General features: G+C 43.5%; 1 protein-coding gene across 3 annotated transcripts in view; it reads right to left on the reverse strand.

The window, feature by feature from the left end:
- Nucleotides 1–21,371, reverse strand: part of ndufaf6 (NADH:ubiquinone oxidoreductase complex assembly factor 6) — a 46,427-nt gene that overhangs the window by 23,970 nt on the left and 1,086 nt on the right. For 2 of the 3 annotated variants that reach the window (XM_072251721.1, XM_072251719.1), the window contains exons 3-6: nucleotides 15,415–15,537; nucleotides 13,730–13,786; nucleotides 2,825–2,927; nucleotides 414–547 (exon numbers count right to left, since the gene is read on the reverse strand). In XM_072251721.1, the coding sequence (XP_072107822.1) occupies nucleotides 414–547; nucleotides 2,825–2,927; nucleotides 13,730–13,786; nucleotides 15,415–15,501 (381 nt within the window). In that variant the 5' untranslated portion in view covers nucleotides 15,502–15,537. Of the gene's footprint in view, nucleotides 1–413; nucleotides 548–2,824; nucleotides 2,928–5,437; nucleotides 5,644–13,729; nucleotides 13,787–15,414; nucleotides 15,538–21,371 lie in introns of those variants that run through there. The other variant, XM_072251720.1, reaches the window with a different exon arrangement.

A 21,371-nucleotide genomic window follows, 5' to 3' on the forward strand; every position in this document is an offset into this window, starting at 1 on the left:
TGGACGTTGAGAGGATGATTCCTAGGGTGGAAGAGTCTAGGACCAGAAGGCACAGCCTCCGAAAAAGACCATCAGAAATAGGAGCAGAATTAGGCCATTCAGCCCATCGAGTCTGCTCCAATATTTCATCATAGTTGATGCTGGATCCCACTCAACCCCATACAGCTGCCTTCTCACCCATAACCTTTGAGGAAACTATCAACTTCCACTTTAAATATACCCACAGACAGCCTGACTAAATAAGAACCCAGCAACCTCTGCTCTACTGCCCCTCAGGCAGCGTATACCCCACACCCACCGCTTGCAAAGAAATACACAATTTGTACCATTCCTTCATCAAGCATCAGTTCCACCTTGTTTAAAAGACTTAGACAACGTTTCATTATCAAAAAATAGAAAGTATTTAAAATTACCAGCAGGCAAATGTCCAGTGGAAGATACACTTTGCGTCGTGTACTGTGATAGGGAGTTGCTCGGAGACATGTGACTATTCCCTGAGCTTTTCCAATGTGGCTCGCAGCATGATCAGCATGGAGATCCCTCACACCTGTCAGAGAGAGATCCATCTCAGTACAGATACACCACAGGGAGATCCCTCACACCTGTCAGAGAGAGATCCATCTCAGTACAGATACACCACAGGGAGATCCCTCACACCCAGAGAAAAATCCATCTCAGTACATATACACATGGAGATCCCTCACACCTGTCAGAGAAATAGGTTCAAAGTCCTGACATGAAACCAAGATAAAGAGATGAAAACAGTCTGAAAGCCAAGTACAACGTGAAGTCAGTAAAGTACGTACATATCACCACATGAAAGAATCATTTTCTTGCAGGCATATCCAGGAAGATAAAAGATGACAATAGAAATTATGAAAAACTATGATAAAGATAATGTAAATTTAGTTATATAATACATAGACTTTTAGTTAAAGTCTGTCCCGAGCCTTGTGGCCCATCAGCCGGTGCTTATGCCAGTTTCTGTGGCGTGAAGCGTCTGAGAGTACGAGACTCCCCCCCTGCCCCGGATAGGACGCCAGTCTATCGCGAGGTTAACCTCCAGCATTAGCCGGTACCCATTTTCAGCTGGGTGGACTGGAGCAGTGTGTGGTTAAGTGCCTTGCTCAAAGGCACAACACGCTGCCTTGGCCGAGTCTCAACCCATGACCTTCAGATCGTGAGCCCAATGCCCCAACCACTTGGCCACGCGCCACACAATAGCCAGTTATTTGGTCCATCCATTAATCAGGGCAGCCATTTGTTTGGGACAATCCTTAAAGAATAAAAACTAATGGAGAAAATACCCTGGATTTCCTTCCTTTATTTGGGACATTATGCTGATTAATTGGGACAGAAGACTGTTGTTGAACAGTTTGTAACTAGCGCCATTCGCGTGCACTTGCGTGGCCACTAAACACTACACTATGCTGAGAATGACCATTTTTTATATGGCATCAGATGCGTGTGTTTGTGTTCAAAATGCAGTGATTTTTGTCACTGGTAGTTGGTGAGAAATAAGCAGTTAGACAATTCAGAAATGTTCCACATTGATTTTAAGCTTAGAGATGCCAGAAACAGCTGGGAGTAAAACGGAAATGATTTCACTACTTCAACAAGTTAGAAACTACAAAGAATTTGAAGGTATTGAGGGACTGGAGGTTGGGGGACTGATATCTGAGAGTCCAGGCTGGGGACTGGAGGTTGGAGACTGATGTCTGAGAGACCAGGCTGGGGACTGGAGGTTGGAGACTGATGTCTGAGCGTCCGGGCCGGGGACTGGAGGTTAGAGACTGATGTCTGAGAGTACGGGCCGGGGACTGGAGGTTGGAGACTGATGTCTGAGAGTTCGGGCCGGGGACTGGAGGTTGGAGACTGATGTCTGAGAGACCAGGCTGGGGACTGGAGTTGGAGACTGATGTCTGAGCATCCAGGCCGGGGACTGGAGGTGGAGGACTGATGTCTGAGCGTCCGGGCCGGGCACTGGAGGTTGGAGACTGATGTCTGAGAGTCCGGGCCGGGGACTGGAGGTGGAGGACTGATGTCTGAGAGTTCGGGCCGGGGACTGGAGGTTGGAGACTGATGTCTGAGAGTTCGGGCTGGGGACTGGAGGTCGGAGACATGTCTGAGAGTCCAGGCCAGGGACTGGAGGTTGGAGACTGATGTTTGAGAGTCTGGGCCGGGGACTGGAGGTTGGGGGACTGATGTCTGAGAGTTCGGGCCGGGGACTGGAAGTTGGAGACTGATGTCTGAGAGTTCGGGCCGGGGACTGGAGGTTGGAGACTGATGTCTGAGAGTTCGAGCCGGGGACTGGAGGTTGGAGGACCGATGTCTGAGCATCTGGAAGCAAGGACCAGAGGTTGGATTGTCCTGGATTTGGAGACCTGTCTGTGGGTGCGTGTGACAGTGGAAAAGGAGATTGTTTTGCTGTTGTCGTGTCTTGTTGTTCTGCTGAACATTGTGCTCATGCTATGTTGGCACCAGAATGTGTGGTGACACTTAAGGGAAGTCCCCCCAGTACATCCTTGGGTTGTGTTAGCTGTTAAATTTCATTGTATGTTTCGACGTAGATGTGATAAATAAATCTGAATGTGTGGGTGCTCCAGCTTCCTCCCACATCCCAGAAATGCACAAGTTGTTATCCTTGGTGTATGTTTTATACAGACACACACCTCAGCACAATCAGGCTGCAAATAACTCTTCCTGTGTTGATGCAAAAACACTATAAATTTTACCTGGTAAATATGGATTTCTTACAGAATAACAATTATAGAAACTCTAAAGAATCCACACACAATACAAAATGTATAAAGCATATTCTTACCCAGTACTTCCAAGAGGAGGTAGATGAACGACGACTGAGCATTCTCTGCATAGGATTCAAGCTCTTGGATATTCCTATACGCTTTCTCATTCAAATTCCTCTCCTGAAACGTACCATTTCCCAATAAGCTTAATAATAAAAATTTACCAACACCAAGTACAAACAACTATTTTATCAATATAATACAGCATCACAAGCTCCATTGGTAGTATATATTTTGTCTGGTAGTGTTTAAGTTTGATTGGAATTTAGAGCGAGAACAATCTGCTGCAACAGCATAGCACTTTACTAATTATTTGATTTTCTTTGCTCATAGAACAGGCCCTTCGGCCCACAATGTTGTGTTGACCTTTTGACCTACTCTATGATCAATCAAAACCTTCCCTCCAATGTAGCCCTCCATTTTTTATTCTATCATCCATGTGCCCCTAATATACCTGCCTCTACCACAACTCCTGGCAGGGCGTTCCACACACTCATTACTCATTCCACACACTAATACTGGTTAGTATTCAAGGACAAGGGAACTAACCTCAATGAGTATGCCTCAGCTGTCACGGACTTTATTTGGAAATGCACGGAGGACTGTGTGTCTCACAAGATGATCCGGATATTCCCTAACCGGACACCTTGGATGAATTATGAGGTCAAGTCCCTTTTAAAGGCTAGAGCTGCGGCTTTTAGGTCCGGGGATACCAGTTGCTACATGGAATCCAGGCGTGAACTCCGGAAAGCCATTAAGGGTGCCAAGAGGCAATATCGAGCCAAGTTGGAAGCCCAGGCTAACCAGAGGGATGCCAGTAGACTATGGCAGGGTCTAAATGAGATCACTGGGTGCAAAGAAAAGGCTGAGAATATCATTAACTGTGGCGCTTCTCTTCCTGACGAACTTAACTTATTCTACGCAAGATTCGAACAGAAGAGGAGCGTCCCGCTCCCTCCAGATGAACCGGACCTGGTGGCATCGAGATTCATCGTCACCAAGGAAGACGTTAGAAGGGCCTTCCTGAAGATAAATCCAAGGAAGGCGACGGGCCCAGATGGCGTCTCAGGACGGGTTCTCTGGGCCTGTGCAAGCGAGCTAGCTGGAGTGTTTGCTGACATCTTCACCTGCTCCTTGCTTCAGTCTAAGATCCCCTCGTGTTTTAAGAAGGCAACGATAATCCCAGGACCGAAGAAGAGCAAGGTGGCATGCCTGAATGACTATCGACCTGTGTCTCTGACATCAATTGCTATGAAGTGCTTCAAGAGATTGGTTATTGCACACATCAACCACAGCCTACCGGTCAACCGCGACGCTTTGCAATTTGCCTACCGGAGCAACAGGTCAACAACAGATGCCATCTCTCTGGCCCTACATCCCTCCTTAGAACACCTGGAGAATAAAGACGCATATGTAAGGATCCTTTTCATTGACTACAGCTCTGCCTTTAATACCATCATTCCCAATAAACTGATTCCTAAGCTCCGAAACCTGGGCCTTAGCACTCAGATCTGCAGCTGGATCTTCAACTTCCTCACAGAGAGGACCCAGGCTGTAAAAATAGGGGACAAGCTCTCCTCTACAATCACTCTGGTGCCCCACAAGGCTGTGAACTCAGCCCCCTGCTGTACTCACTGTACACCCATGATTGCGTAGCCAAGTTTCCATCAAACTCTATATATAAGTTTGCTGATGACACAACAATTGTAGGCTGTATCTCGGGTAATGATGAGTTTGAGTACAGAGAGGAAGTTAAGAACCTGGTGGCATGGTGCAAAGACAATAACCTATCCCTCAACGTCAGCAAGATGAAGGAATTGGTTGTTGACTTCAGAAGGAGTAGCGGACCGCACGACTCAATTTACATCGGTGGTGCGCAAGTGGAACAGGTCAAAAGCTTTAAGTTCCTCGGGGTCAATATCACAAATGACCTGACTTGGTCCAACCAAGCAGAGTTCACTGCTAAGAAGGCCCACCAGCGCGTTTACCTCCTGAGAAAACTGAAGAAATTTGGCTTGTCCCCTAAAACCCTCACTAATTTTTATAGATGCACCGTAGAAAGCATTCTTCTAGAGTGCATCACAACCTGGTATGGAAGTTGTCCTGTCCAAGACCGAAAGAAGCTGCAGAAGATCGTGAACACGGCACAGCACATCACACAAACCAATCTCCCGTCCTTGGACTCACTTTACACCGCACGTTGTCGGAGCAGTGCTGCCAGGATAATCAAGGACACGACCCACCCAGCCAACACACTTTTTGTCCCTCTTCCCTCCAGGAGAAGGTTCAGGAGCTTGAAGATTCATACGGCCAGATTTGGGAACAGCTTCTTTCCAACTGTGATAAGACTGCTGAACGGATCCTGACCCGGATCTGGGCCATACCCTCCTAATATCCGGACCTGCCTCTCAGTTTTTTTTTTGCACTACCTTACTTTTCATTTTTCTATTTATGATTTATAATTTAAATTTTAAATATTTACTAATTTTTACTATTTTTAATATTTAATATTTGTAATCCAGGGAGTGGGAAGCGCAGAATCAAATATCGCTGTGATGACTGTACATTCTAGTATCAATTGTTTGGTGACAATAAAGTATAAAGTATAAGTACTCTCTACAAAAACTTACCTCTGACACCCCCCTATATCTTCCTCCAATCACCTCAAAATTATGGGCCCTCATAGTAGCCATTACAGCCCTGGGAAAAAGTCACTCGTAATCCACTTGATCTCTGTCTCTCATTTTGTATGTGTCAAAATGGGGGAATAATCAGAAAGGATTGGAACACATCTCAATGACAACCAGGGTGATTGTCTGAATGTAGAATTCTCTTGTTACGTACCCCGTAACTGGATTGCCAAACCAGCAGAAATGGATCACTCAGTTGGAGTCTGGATTACTAGAACTAAGAAAGTTTTATTAAAGAAACAAGCAACACAGTAATCGAAAGGAGAATAAGTGCAACAGTTCAGCAATAATAAACACACATGTGCACAGAATTAAGATAACAGCATCAATCAAGCTCTATCATTGTCTAGGGATAAATGACCAATTTCAAAGTGACACAAAGTTCAGTCCAATTTAGTAGTGCAGTTTGTAGTAATCGTTGCCATGGCGATGGACAACGTGGGGGGGGGGAGGGAGAGCGAGAACGGGAACGACTGATCATTCAGACACGGCTTCCACTCACAGACCGGCGATATGGCTCACAAGCAGCTTTTAGGCAGGTCCTTGGTGATGTCATCACCTGAGGTCACCGACTGTGACCCCTCCTCCAGATGCAGTCGATCCTCTGCAGTGAACCCGGCACTCAAGCAAGGGCGGACACACACCGGGTTCCCGCTGATCGTACCTTTCCACCCTGTGCGTTGTCCAGTACTTCCCACCGACTCGTGAGAGGCGCACCGCTTCCAGGTCTCGTTACCTCGGGTGTTGTGTGTCCTGTCTTAGCGAACCTGTCCCTTTTTATCCCCCTGCTGGGGTATCGCCTGTCCATCACTTCAAACAGTTCAGGATTCAAAGGGGGAGCTGATCTTGGCAATACCCAGACTGATGGCTCCTTCATTAACATCTCCACATGCTGCTTCATTGTTCCTTATCTCTCCTTCCCCCCTGAGGACAGGTGGCAGACCAACTGCTGATCACACAGGACAGCTAACATCTTATCTATGTGTATTCTCATCACACTCTCAATAGGTTCAGCTTGAGAATCGTAATCTTCACTTTGCTGAGGGTAATTCTGAATCAGAATCAGGTTTAATATCACTGGCATATGTCACAAAGTTTGTTGTTTTGTGGGCCGCAGTACATTGCAATAAAATCAATAAACTACTATGAAAAATACACACTTTTTACATATATATAAAGTATGTATTTTTCATATATATACATATACACACATATATATTTTTAAATTAAGTAAAAAAGTAGTGCAAAAGAGAGAGCAGACACTACTGAGACGGTGTTCATGGGTTCAATGTCCATTGGTGGTGGGGAAGAAAGCATTGTGTTTTCAGGCTTGTGTACCTCATCTTTGACGGAGGAATGAGAAGAGGCATGCCCTGGGTGATGGGGGCTCTTAATAATGGATGCTGCCTTTCTTGAGGCATCACCTTTTGAAGATGTCCTCAATACTGGGGACATGATCAAATATTGCGTGAGCAGCTGTTTGTGCAGCAACTTTACAGAGACTAAAACCTGTGTCAAATTGTTTGCTGCAAGTCCCTGGCTAAAAGAAGGGAGAACTTCACCTTCAAACTTTGGACTAAACACAAGCAGGTGAACGAGTGCACATTCCATACTCCACCTCGTACTCCAAACAAATGCCAAAGCTCATTATATACAAAAACGTATCTGGAGATCTGGGACGAGAGTGTGAATGGATCTGTTCCCACTGTTTGCATTTACAGTGCATTCCAGTTCATTAGATCATCAGTTAATCAGGGCAGTTGCATATTTGGGACAACTCTTTTAAAAAAGCTAATCCATAAATAGTTGTGATTCCCTTTGTTTATTTGGGACACTTTAATCGCTTAATTGGGACAGGAGACCGTTGCTGAACAGTTTCTAACTAGTGTCAGTTGTGTGCACCTGTGTGGCCGTTAGACACTACACTGTGCTTACAGAAAACAGCTTTAAATAGCTGTGCGTTTGTGTTCAAAAAGGAGTGGTTTCTGTCGCCGATAGTTAGCAAGAGATTAGCAGCAAGACAATTCAGAACCGTTTTGATCACTGTGGTTTCAAGCATTCAGGCTTGGAGATACCAGAAATGGTTGGGAGTGAAAATGAAATGATATCATACTTCAAGTTAAAAACTACGAAGAATTTGAAGGAATCGACAATCATCTTGAATGTGCAATGAAAATGAAGATTTGAAGGACTCAAGCGTTGAAAGCATTGTATCAAGTCAGTCCACTTTCTACACCAGGTGCCTGTGCTGATTTTGTTCATTTGCAGTCAATCAAAAGAACAAGGCAGTGTACTTTGGATTAATTCCTCCATCAATAACTACTTGGTGCGCCGTTTTATACTACTGCAGGGGTATTGGTAATATTCTAAATTGTTCTGTATTTCATTTAAATATGTAACTTGTTACTCAATTAAATGGTAGTTTGTCTTTTTTTATACTTTTTAACTACTTCCATGAAATTTTAGCTAATTGGGGCAGCCTCTTGAGCCAAAATGTACTGATCCTGATGTGGCCCAATTAACCAGAATCAATTGTACTTCCACATCATTCTTAGTACATACAAATTTCATCTTATTCTTTTATTTTAGTAATAGTCACAGTAAACAGATTGCCAAGAAAAGACAATGTACAGATGTCCCCTGCTTTTCGAACACTCGCTTTACGAAACCTCACTGTTACGAAAGACCTACATTAGTATCCTGTTTTCGCTTTCAGAAGGTGTTTTCACTGTTACGAAAAAAAAGGAGCGCGCGACAAAAAGCAGCGCGTGCCCCGAGCAGCCGCTCTCCCCGGATTCGGAACTGCATTCTAGCTGGCATTGCTTAAACACGTGCCTGTGAGCAGCCGTTTGCAAGATGAGTTCTATGGTATCGGAAAAGCCTAAAAGAGCTCGTAAGGGTGTTACACTTAGCGTAAAACTAGACATAATTAAGCGTTTCGATCGTGGTGAACGAAGCAAGGACAGAGTGAGTTTGGCTTGTGGAAGCTGACGAAGATGATGTTGAAGAGGTTTTGGCATCTCATGACCAAGATCTGATAGATGAAGAGCTGATGCAATTGGAAGAAAAAAGGATAACAATCGAAACCAAATGCAGTAGCGAAATGAACGTGAAGCAACTGCATGAGATTTTCGCTGCAATGATAAAGTACGACTTTAATTTTGAAAGGGTACTTAGGTTTAGGGGATATTTGCAAGATGGTTTGAGTCCTTACAAAGAACTGTGTGACAGAAAAATGCGCGAGGCTCCTCAGTCAAGCAAGCCTTCCACATCAGCCACAGCAGACGACGAACCTGGACCTTCGACATCAAGGCGGGCAGAGATAGAAGAAGATGACCTGCCTGCCCTAATGGAAACAGACGACGAGATGACACCCCAGTGTCCCACAACCCCAACCCCCAGGCCATGGACAGATAATGAATCGCGGAGAATGCAGCGGTAGCCAGGAGGCACACAGCACATCTTTAAGAAAAAAGCCGAAACAAACATGCCAATTAATTAGGTGCTGCCCGACACGTAACTGTCGGCCCAGATCAGAGACGACGCAATCGGAAATCTGCACCGATCTGGCCGACAATTACGTGCCAGGCGGCACCTAATTAATTAGCATATTTGCTTCGGCTTTTTTCTTAAAGATGTGCTGTGTGCCTCCCGGCTACCGCTGCATCCCTGCATGCTTCGCGGATTGGTATTGGTTGGTGGCCCGGAGGGTGGGGACCGCTAGCCTAACACACCATCATCAGTGTGCTCGGTGCTGTCCCAATTCCGGTAAGTGATACTACACTGTACATATATTATTTCTACTTTATATCGGCTGTGTATTTTTACGTGTTATTTGGTAGATTTGGCAGCTTCAGAGCTTAAAGGTTACTGGAGAGCGCTTGCGCCGTGTTTTTTGCCAATGGCGCTTGCGTGAGATTTTTGCTACGGAGAACAGTGCAGTAATGATTGTGGAAAAGTATTCCTACTTTATATAGGCTGTGTATTTATCACATCATTCCTGCTTTTACTATATGTTACTGTTATTTTAGGTTTTATGTGTTGTTTGGCATGATTTGGTAGGTTATTTTTGGGTCTGCGAACGCTCACAAAATTTTCCCATATAAATAATGGTAATTGCTTCTTCGCTTTACGACATTTTGGCTTACGAACTGTTTCATAGGAAAGCTCTACCTTCGGATGGCGGGGGAAACTTGTAGTTGAAATAGGAAAACTGTGAAAACAGAACGTTTCCACTCAGAAGGTGTTGCGAGTGTGGAACAAGGTGCTGGTGGAAGAGGTGAACAAGGGTTCAATTGGAGTGTTTAAGAGATATTGGGATAGATACATGGATGGGGGCGGGGCATGGAAGGTTAAGGTCTTGGTGCAGGTAGATGGGACTAGGCCAGACATCAGATCAGATCAGCTTCGACTGGTTGGGCTGATGTGTTGTAGTGCTTTGTCTCTTAACAATGGCCTCAATGTCCACTGTTAAGTTAAAAGAACAATTCTATAGCCACACAACATTCAGGAACCGTTATTACCCCTTAAACATCAGGCTCTTGAACCAAAGGGATAATTTCACTCAACTTCACTTGCTCCATCACTGAACTGTACCCACAATTCAAGGACTCACTTTCAAGAACTCAGTCTCAAATCAAATTAAGTTTAATTCTCATTCAGACCATACATGGATACAGTCAAACAAGACTGCATTCCTCTGAGGCCTAGGGGCATAACATACATTCAAAATAGTGAGAGAGAAAAAATGCACACACACCTTTATGCAAAAACATGTACAGTCTAAGTCCATAAGCAGCATGCAAATTAATGGAACACACATCAAAGTTGCTGGTGAACGCAGCAGGCCAGGCAGCATCTCTAGGAAGAGGTGCAGTCGACGTTTCAGGCCGAGACCCTTCGTCAGGACTAACTGAAGGAAGAGTGAGTAAGGGATTTGAAAGTTGGAGGGGGAGGGGGAGATCCAAAATGATAGGAGAAGACAGGAGGGGGACGGATGGAGCCAAGAGCTGGATAGGTGATAGGCAAAAGGGACACCAGAGGATCATGGGACAGGAGGTCCGGGAAGAAAGACGGGGGGGGGGGGAACCCAGAGGATGGGCAAGGGGTATATTCAGAGGGAGAAAAAGGAGAGTGAGAGAAAGAATATGTGTATAAAAATAAGTAACAGATGGGGTACGAGGGGGAGGTGGGGCATTAGCGGAAGTTAGAGAAGTCAATGTTCATGCCATCAGGTTGGAGGCTACCCAGACGGAATATAAGGTGTTGTTCCTGCAACCTGAGTGTGGCTTCATCTTTACAGTAGAGGAGGCCGTGGATAGACATGTCAGAATGGGAATGGGATATGGAATTAAAATGTGTAGCCACTGGGAGATCCTGCTTTCTCTGGCGGACAGAGCGTAGGTGTTCAGCAAAGCGGTCTCCCAGTCTGCATCGGGTCTCGCCAATATATATGTACAGGGTCTTTCTTTTGTTACATTTAAAATGGCGACTTTGTTATGTTAATCTGTGGAATGCGGCTTTGTTGTGCTTTAACGCTGAAGAGAGTTTGCGCTAACAGTTTGTTTTACTTTAAAATGAGATAACAGGGTTCTATTAGCCAATGGGTGGTTACGTATCGTTTCGTTTTCGGATACCTTGCTGTATGATATGACTGTGGACTGAGTTCTGGCGGGGAGTTGGAGGAGAGACGAGGAAGACTGCGGACGCGTGGAAAGGCTCCGGTCGATCACTCAGGGTGGTCCCGAGCCGTGAATCGACGGAATTCGGGTGGTCGTCTGAAGTCGAAATGAGCTCCAAATTTGAGCGCAAAGAACTTGGACTTTGGTAAGTGTTGGCGCCTTTTTTTCATTACTTTCCTCTCTGTATCAAATATATATTAATGTCATAGAATTAGTAATATCTATAAAGTGTATTTGTTAAAATTCACTGGGTGTGCTGGCTGATGATTGATGTTTGTGATTGATTCGGGCGGCAACCGACCCTGTGGGGAGTGTTGAGGCGGGTGCTGGGCTGGATTTCCCCTAGACATACACGAGCCAATATAACTGAACATTACATATAAAAGGCCACATCGGGAGCACCGGATGCAGTATATCACCCCAGCCGACTCACAGGTGAAGTGTTGCCTCACCTGGAAGGACTGTTTGGGGCTCTGAATGGTGGTAAGGGAGGAAGTGTAAGGGCATGTGTAGCACTTGTTCCGCTTACACGGATAAGTGCCAGGAGGGAGATCAGTGGGGAGGGATGGGGGGGACGAATGGACAAGGGAGATTAATGGTACAGCTCCCAGCAATCCAGCCTGCCATTGCACTGGTCGAACACTGGAGGGCAGCAGTAATGGGAGAGGCCAGCTCCTAACCGAGCAGAGACTCCATGCTGCTATACCTCCAGAGTCGTCTCACCTGGACTGCAGCAGCAGGCAGGCCTGCTTGAGGCCGAGTCCTCATTACAACCGAGGCCACACTCATGTTCTCAATAATTGCTTATTTATTTGTTATTATTATTTCTTTTTCGTATTTGCATTTTTTTGTCTTTTGCACAGTGGTCGAACGTCAAAGATGGTACGGTGTTTCATTGATTCTATTACGGTTTTATTCTGTCATGGATTTATTGAGTATGCCCACAAGAAAATGAATCTCAGGGTGAGATATATGTACTTTGATAATGAATTTACTTTGAACAACGAATGCATCCACAGTCTAGCATTGCAAATGAACCTCTCATCCATGGTAATAATAACGTAGGTCGCATCGGAATTTTTCCGGGTAGCGGATGACTTCCTCCCACGCCGTTCTGACGTAGTTGGAATTCGCGTACGAGGCAAGTTACAGCAGTGATTTGCCATTGCCTTCCGCTGGGTGAGGTTTTTTATCCCCAAAGAGATCACCAGCTCGTAACCCCGCACGGATGGAAAGCGTACCGGGGGGAGCCGGCTGGGTTTGAACTTCGGAACCTCTGCCCCGCAGTCCAGCGCTGCTGCCACGACGCCACCAGCCATCCATGGTACCATTCCATTAAACATCTTCTGCACACCAGTCTAGAACCTTCACGTTTTCTCTGAAGTTTAGGAACCAACATTTTATTCTGATGCTCCAGCTGAGATCTGATCACTGTTTTATAAAGTTTCAGACTTTTGTAGTCTGTTACACAAAATTTATACAATCCAAGTTCCCTTGTGCTTTACTACTCAAAGCTTTACACACACGCAGATTTTTTATTCCTGAACATTCTTTAGATCTGATTTGATCTCTATGAAAACAATGACCTACTCCAAGATCAATCTACCCCTTCCTTCCCACATAACCATGTGCATAATTAAATGTTTTCTTATCATCTTGAACACCTCTATCAAGTTACCCCTCATTCCCCTTCACTCCAGAGAGAAAAGCCCTAGCTCACTCAACCTATTTTCATAAGACGTGCTCTCTAATCCAGACAGCATCCTGGTAAATTTCCTCTGCACCCTCTCTAAAGCTTGTACATCATTTCTATAAGCAGAACTAAAAAGAGGCAAGCAGAGCTAAAAATGTGTATGATATCTAATTTTCATTTTTCTGTCAATTTTATTAGATGCGTCTGTTTCTGTAGTCTACTATTTCCCTCTCAATATTAACGAGAAAAAATTTTACACCCTTAGCCAAATTTGAAATTTCACCTTCCAGCATCTGTTATTGTACATAATAAAACCAATAAACTGAAAATTTCCTAGCCACACTATCAGTAAAATGCTTTAAACATGCACCGTTCCATAACTGGTTAAAATAGATGTGTTTGGTGTCAGCTGGGTCTTAATGCCTCTCCTCACTAGATTGGAAAGACTGAGGTACTCCATCTGGTGGCAGAGCAGATCTGGGACAAAGTACGAATGTTAAGAAAGGGACACCTTTCAAGAATGTTTAATGTCATTTCAAATACACAAATGTAAAGGAGAACAAAATAATTGTTATTCCAGAACCAATACAGCACAAAACCAAAATAATAACATAATAAATATAAATACATAAGGTAGCAAGATTGCTCATATTCATAAGATTGATTGCATATCCATTAAGTGATGCTGGACACAGGAGTGTCTGTACATAAGATGACCCTGAGAGGAAACTATAAAGTAGTGGTGGTTGTGGGGGGGGGGGGGGGGGGTGGTCAGTTAAAGAACTCATGATCTTTAACTGTTCACTATCAGAACGTTGGGGTTACCTGGCTGCAAGATAATTAAATAAGAAAACTTACCCGTTCATCGATAATTCTTAGAAACCATCGCTTGGTCAGCTTGTGTTTTCTTACTGCCTAGAAATGCCAAAAACAGATTATATTATAAAAGAGCAGAAGCAGAATTATTTCTTTTTCATTAGCAATAGAGCTGAATGCCTTTTAGCATTTTGACTATTCGCAAACCATCGTAACTCGATGAATATTTCACTTCTGTAAACGTCAGCCACTGCAAAACATTAATACGAGAAAAATTCTGCTATATTTTTGTTGCGTTATCAACTAAATCCACACTAAGTGTGTCACATTGAAATAATAGTTTACTCACGAATTACAAGAGTCTTTTACTTGTGTACAGCACTCAGATATGCTGTCAATGACAGTGGTTCTGTCAGTGTTAGTCTTTGGTTTGTCCTGTTTTTTTTAGTGATATCACTCCGGAGAAACAAGGTATGCATTTCTAAATGACAATAAAAGGGGACTGAGTGTTCTCATAATCTAATCTAATATACTGCCCACCTTTTATCATCCCTGAACCGAGGAGGAGGATTGGAGATAACACACTTGGTGGATCTGGAGTCAATTTGAGCCAGACCAGGGAAGCAAAGAGACAGATCTCCTTCCTCAAAGGACACAAGTGAACCAAGTGAGTTTTTTCCAATTCTGAATTGCAAAAACTAGAATCCATCTTTCAGAAGACATTTAGCAGAATTTTAGCAAACATTATTAGCAAAAATTGAACGTCATGGGACTGAATGCAATTTATTGATGTCACTAAAAAAGTGGTCATGTGGCAAAAGGAAACTGAAATATTAAATATTCAAATTGGTAGCATGCAAATACAGTGAGGATTTATGCTGGAGATTACCATACTATTTAAAGCAGAGGTCAATACGTTCTTGATTTGTAAAGGTGACAAAGGTTATGGGGACAGGGCAGGAGAATGGGGTTGAGAGAGGTAATAAATGATGAAATGGCAGTGATTTGATGGGCCAAATAGCCTGTTTCCTCTCTGTCTTATAGTCTAACTGCATTTAAATAACTCTGATAATCAGAGACATGGAATAATTGAAATAGATTCAAAATAACTTTTATAAAATATTCTTAATTTCTATCATAATCTTAACATTTTTCCTTAAAACACATTAAAAATAAAAACCTTCCAATTTTTGACCATGTGCAAAAAATGCCAGCCATATTTGACCCCAAATAAGAAAAAATAAGTTCAAAGCAAATTCATTACCCAGAGATTCATTTTCTTGCAGGCACTTACAGGAAAATAAAGAAATACAACAGAATTTATTAAAAAATATACAGTATACATAAACAAAGACCTACAAGCAACCAGTGTGAAAAGATAAATAGTGCAAATGAAAAAAATAAATAAATAATACTGAAAATACAAGTTGTGGAGCCCTTGACAGTGAATGCATACGTTGTTGTAGTTCATTGTTGAGGTGAATGAAATTATCCACACTGGTTCAGGGGCCTGATGAGATTTATAAGCAAAATTTTGAAAGACACATCTTGTATTTTAAAATCACAGTATTTCAATGACAACTCCACCGTGGACTGTCCCAACCTTAGCTGTGAAAGGAGGAGGGTCGGACATGGGGCTAGCAAACCTCATTCTGTAAAAACCCAGAGCTACAGAAACACTTACTGAAAAGCCGATGAAGAACAGATTCAATTAAAAACTGATTTACCTTCCACAGCTCTATAGCAATAGGTTGATGGGGAGGGTTATTGCTATAGACATCTTCAATTAGTTGCCTCCAAAACTGTATCCTCATTAGACCCAGTGTTTTCTGGGATACAACATCTTGCACCTTAAAGAAATCCAAGAAACAAGGAATCAGGTATGGTCGTGTTATACAGGGAGAAGCTTTCAAGTAATTACCTTCTTGCTGCATATTGATAATATTGGCAAAATGCTACACATTAAAGAGAGTCAAAATCAAGCAAGGTCAAGTATTTATAGCAAATCAGTGTACTAAGTACAGGAGATGGGATGTCATGTTGAAGATGTATAAGATGCTGGTCACAGAAAGCTACAGCACAGAGACAGGCCCTTTGGCCCATCCAGTCCATGCTGAACCATTGAGAGGCCTCATTTGGAGTATTGTTTGTAGTTCTGGTTACCTACCTACAGGAAAGATATCAGTGAGATTGAAAGAGTGTGGTAGAAATTTTGCAATGTTGCCAGGACTTGAGGACATGAGCTATAAGGAAAGGTTGAATAGGTTAGGACTTTATTCCATGGAGCACGGTAGACTGAGGGGAGAATTGATAGAGGTTCACAAAATTACGATAGGTATAGATAGAGGAAATGCAAGCAACTTTTTCCACTGAGATTGGGTGGGACTAGATCATGGGTCAAGGGTGAAAGGTGAAATATTTAAGGGAACTTTTTCCACTGAGCGATGAGTGTTGAATGAACTGCCAGGACAAGTTCAACATTCACAGGTTTGACAATCAAGCTTCTACAAGACCAGTATGGTTTCAGCACTGTCGCTTCTGTGGTTCAGCATGAGAGAATGGGCTCGTGTGTAGACAGGAGGTGGGGACAGTGAGTACAACGTACAAGGTAAATTTATTATCAAAGGACATATATGTCACCATATACAACCCTGACATTCATTTTCTTGCGGGCAGACACAGTAAATCCATGAAACAATAGAATCAATGAAAGATCACACCCAACAAGATGAACAAACAACCAATGTGCAAATACAAAAGAAAAAATAATAAATACATCAGCAATAGAGAACAAATAGAGAACATTTGTGGGAATGTTTGTGGGAATTCAGTTTTGGGGTGAGTGAAGTTATCCCCTCTGGTTCAAGAACCTGACGGTTGAAGGGTAATCACTGGTGGTGCAGCTCCTGTACCTTCTCCATTTCTCACCAATCTAAGCACTGAGGAAGATTGAAATCAATGACGATGAGAACGGCAGGCAAGAGGGTGTTCAGTGCCATCTGCCCGCTTTTGACCAGTCCCTTCCTCTTGCTCTCTGCTCCTGGAGGAAAGTGCCAACATTCAATTGGTCTCTCTCTCTCTCACACACACACACACACACACACACACACACACACACTCTCTCTCGATGCTGCCAGAGGATGGCCTTGGGTCTTCGGCAAGGTATAATCATCGCAGTTTGCAGAGCGGGCGCTGTAGTTCACGCTGTGTTTCTGATTGCTTTTTTGTTGCTATTTTAAGACCATAAGATATAGGAGCAGAAGCAGGCCATTCAGCCCATCAAGTCTGCCCTGCCATTCAATCATGGGCTGATCGAATTCTTCCAGTGATCCCCACTCCTGTCTTTACCCCATACCCTTTGATGCCCTGGCTAATCAAGAACCTATAGATCTCTGCCTTAAATACATCCAATGACTTGACCTCCACAGCCACTCGTGGCAATAAATTCCACAGATTTACCACCCTCTGACTAAAAGAATTTCTCTGCATCTCTGTTCTAAATGGGTGTCCTTTAATCCTGAAGTCATGCAGGGCGGCACCTAGTTAATTAGCTTGTTTATTTCAGCTTTTTTCTTAAAGATGTGTTGGGTGCGTCCCGGCTACCGCTGCATTCTCCGCAGCAATGTATCGGTCCGTGGCCTGGAGGTTGGGGTGGTGTGACACTGAGGTCTAATCTCATCGTCATCTGTTTCCATCAGGGCAGGAAGGTCATCTTCTTCCATGTCTGCCTGCCTTGATGTCGAAGGTCCAGGTTCGTCATCTGTTGTGGCTGATGTGGAAGGCTTGAAAAATGACAGTATACTTGACTGATTAGCCTCGCGCATTTTTCTATCATACAGTTCTTTGTAAGCACTCAAACCATCTTGCAAATATGCCCTAAACCTACGTACCCTTTCAAAATTAAAGTCGTACTTTTCTGCAATCATTGCAGCAAAAATCTCATGCAGTTGCTTCACGTTTAGTTCCTGGATGACTTCACTTTTGGTCCGTTCGCTAGAACATAGAACATAGAATAGTACTGCACATTACAGGCCCTTCGGCCCACAAAGTTGTGCTGACCCTCAAACCCTGCCTCCCATATAACTCTTCATCTTAAATTCCTCCATATACCTGTCTAGTAGTCTCTTAAACATCATGAGTGTATCTGCCTCCACCACTGACTCAGGCAGTGCATTCCACGCACCAACCACTCTCTGAGTGAAAAACCTTCCTCTAATATCCCCCTTGAACTTCCCACCCCTTACCTTAAAGCCATGTCCTCTTGTATTGAGCAGTGGTGCCCTGGGGAAGAGGTGCTGGCCATCCACTCTATCTATTCCGCTTATTATCTTGTACACCTCTATCATGTCTCCTCTCATCCTCCTTCTCTCCAAAGAGTAAAGCCCTAGCTCCCTTAATCTCTGATCATAATGCATACTCTCTAAACCAGACAGCATCCTGGTAAATCTCCTCTGTACCCTTTCCAATGCTTCCACATCCTTCCTATAGTGAGGCGACCAGAACTGGACACAGTACTCCAAGTGCGGCCTAACCAGAGCTTTATAGAGCTGTTATCGATTGTTATCCTTTCCTCTTCCAATTGCATCAGCTCTTCATCTATCAGTTCTTGGTCTTGGGATGCCAAAACCTCTTCAACATCATTTGCGTCATCTTCCACAAGCCAAACTCACTTTGTCCTTACTTCGTTCACCACAATCGAAACGCTTAATTATGTCTAGTTTTACGGTAAGTGTAACACCCTTACGAGCTCTTTTAGGCTTTTCTGATACCTTAGAACTCATCTTGCAAACGGCTGCTCGGGGCGCACGCTGCCTTTTTTTGTAACAGTGAAAACACCTTCTGTTAGCAAAAACAGGTAACTAATGCAGGTCTTTCGTAACAGCGAGGTTTCGTAAAGCGAATGTTCAAAAAGCAGGGGACACCTGTACAACATGACAACTTTAGCATTATAGACATCATCAGATAAGGCACGCTTTGTAGTTCCCAAATATGTCTCCAAACAAATTACCAAAATAGCAGCCACATAGCACAGAAATCAAATGCCCAGCAAAACACATCATAAAAGTCTTATTAATGATCACTGTTAGATCACCAACCAATAATGTCACATGCAATTCAACAACGAATTCAAGATAAGAATTTGAAACAACTTTTCTCTTTAGAACCAAGATCATGCATACTAAATACAAAAATTCTTGATTTTGTTTTAAAAAAAGGAAAAGTCATCCCTCTGCTGTATAAAATTATCCCACCATTGTAGTCAAGTGGGACACAGCAAACTTTTGCAAACCACATCATGAATGTGGAGGCAGATACAATAGGATCCTTTAAGAGACTCCTGGACAGGTACTTGGAGCTCAGAAAAATAGAGGGCTATGGGTAACCCAAGGTAATTTCAAAGGTAAGGACATGTTCAGCACAGCTTTGTGGGCCGAAGGGCCTGTATTGTGCTGTAGATTTTCTATGTTTCTATGTTCTATGTTTCTATAACTCCTTATACAGACAGTGGCAGGACTGACTAACTGCTACACTACCATGCCACTCCAAAACATCACAAGAAAATGTGAAATTATTGTTGCTAAAGTTCTTGTCAATATTCACCATTAATTTCTAAAAACATGGTCAACTGTTGCTTTCCATTTGCTGTAACCATCAATCACTTTACAGAAAAGGTACTAACTGTCAGAATGGCTTTATTTCACACGGCCAGGAGATCTAAACTGCCATTTATCTCTCGTCATAACCCAAACATTGCTGCTACAGAGAAACCATTACATTAACAGTGAAACATTACTGAGAGGCCATTATATTAGCGGTGAAACCTTATGTAACAGACAGGAGACAATAGCATTTATGAAAAACAATACAAAGACCAACAAACAACTGATGTGCAAAAGAAAACAAGTTGGACAAATAATAAGTAATACTGAGAATATGAGTTAAACAGTCCTCGAAAGTGAGTCCATAAGTTGTGGAATCAGTTCAGTGTTGAGGTGAGTGAAGTTATCTGTGCTGGTTCATGAGCCTGATGGTTGAAGGATAATAACTGCTCCTGAACCTGGTGGTGTGGGACTGGCAGTAGTGAGAAGACAGCATGGCCTGGATGGATAGTCCTTGAAGACGGATGCAGCTTTCTTGCGACAGTGCTCCTTGTGGGGAGGGGAGGGCTTTGCCTGTGATGGACTGGGCTGTATTCACAATTTTTTGTTCTATTCCTGCACCTTGCTATGTCATGACCTGGTATGGAAACACCAGTCAGGATACTCTACAATATCCTACACTCTACAGTTCGCCAAAGTTTTGGCGACATGTTGAACCTATGCAAACTTCTCAGAAAGTAGAAAATTCAAGCTTACTTGACTGAAGGAAATACTTTCAAGTCACAAAATAACTCCACTCAGAATGGACAGTTGTTGGTGGTTGTCCATTGTATCAGATGATGACAGGAAAACTGTGCAGGTGAGTTTTTAGTGGAAAAGCCATTCCACTCTCTTGACCTCAGAAGTCCGGGTCCTTTCTTGAAGAAATCCTCAAGACCTTCCACCGGGGAACCACTGGGCGCATCCTGACTGGCTGTATCACCCCCTGGGAACTGAACCAACCTCGATCACTGGGCACTGCAGAGAGTGGTACGGACAGCCCAGAGCATCTGTGGATGTGAACTTCCCTCCATTGAGGACATTTACAGCAGCAGGTGCAGAAAGAAGGCCTGGAAGATCATTGGGGACGCCAGTCACCCCAACCTTAAATTGTTTCAGCTGCTTCCATCTGGCAAATGCTATCGCAGCATTAAAGCCAGGGCCAACAGGCTACAGGACAGCTTCTTTTTACAAGCCATTAGACTAATAAATTCATATGTCTGTTCATTGTAATGGAGTCATAACGCAAAAAAATTTACTCCCTCACATTGTGAGATGGATGTACAATTTGAATAAATTCATTAATTCAAATTTATTCAGTGATACAAACAAGCATCACAAACTAGACACCAGAATACTACAGCACAGTACAGGCCCTTCGGCCCTCAATGTTGTGCAGTCTAGTATATTCCTTAAAAAAACGTACTAAACCCACACTACCCCGCAACCCTCTATTTTTCTTTCATCCATGTGCCTGTCCAAGAGATCTTAAATAGCCCTAATGTTTTAGCTTCCACTACCATCCCTGGCAAGTCATTCCAGGCACCCACAACCCTCTGTGTAAAAATACCTACCCCTGATGTCTCCCCTAAACTTCCCTCCCTTAACTTTGTACATATGCCCTCTCATGTTTGCTATTCCTGCCCTGGGAAACAGGTACTGGCTATCCACCCTATCTATGCCTCTCATAATCTTGTAGACCTCTATCAAGTCCCCTCTCATTCTTCTACACTCCAAGGAGAAAAGTCCCAGCTCTGCTCACCTTGCCTCATAAGACTTGTTTTCCAATCCAGGCAACATCCTGGTAAATCTCCTCTGCACTCTCCATAGCTTCCACGTCCTTCCTATAATGAGGTGACCAGAACTGAACACAATACTCTAAGTGTGGTCTCACCAGAGATTTGTCGAGTTGCAACATGACCTCTCTACTCTTGAACACAATCCCCTATTAATGAAGCCTAGCATCCCATAGGCCTTCTTAACTATCCTATCAAACTGGGGTCTCCCTTGGTTGCAGTGGATGACCATGAATACTTCTGTGCCTC

The sequence above is a fragment of the Mobula birostris genome, chromosome 1, assembly GCF_030028105.1.
Source record: "Mobula birostris isolate sMobBir1 chromosome 1, sMobBir1.hap1, whole genome shotgun sequence".
NCBI lineage: Eukaryota > Metazoa > Chordata > Chondrichthyes > Myliobatiformes > Myliobatidae > Mobula > Mobula birostris.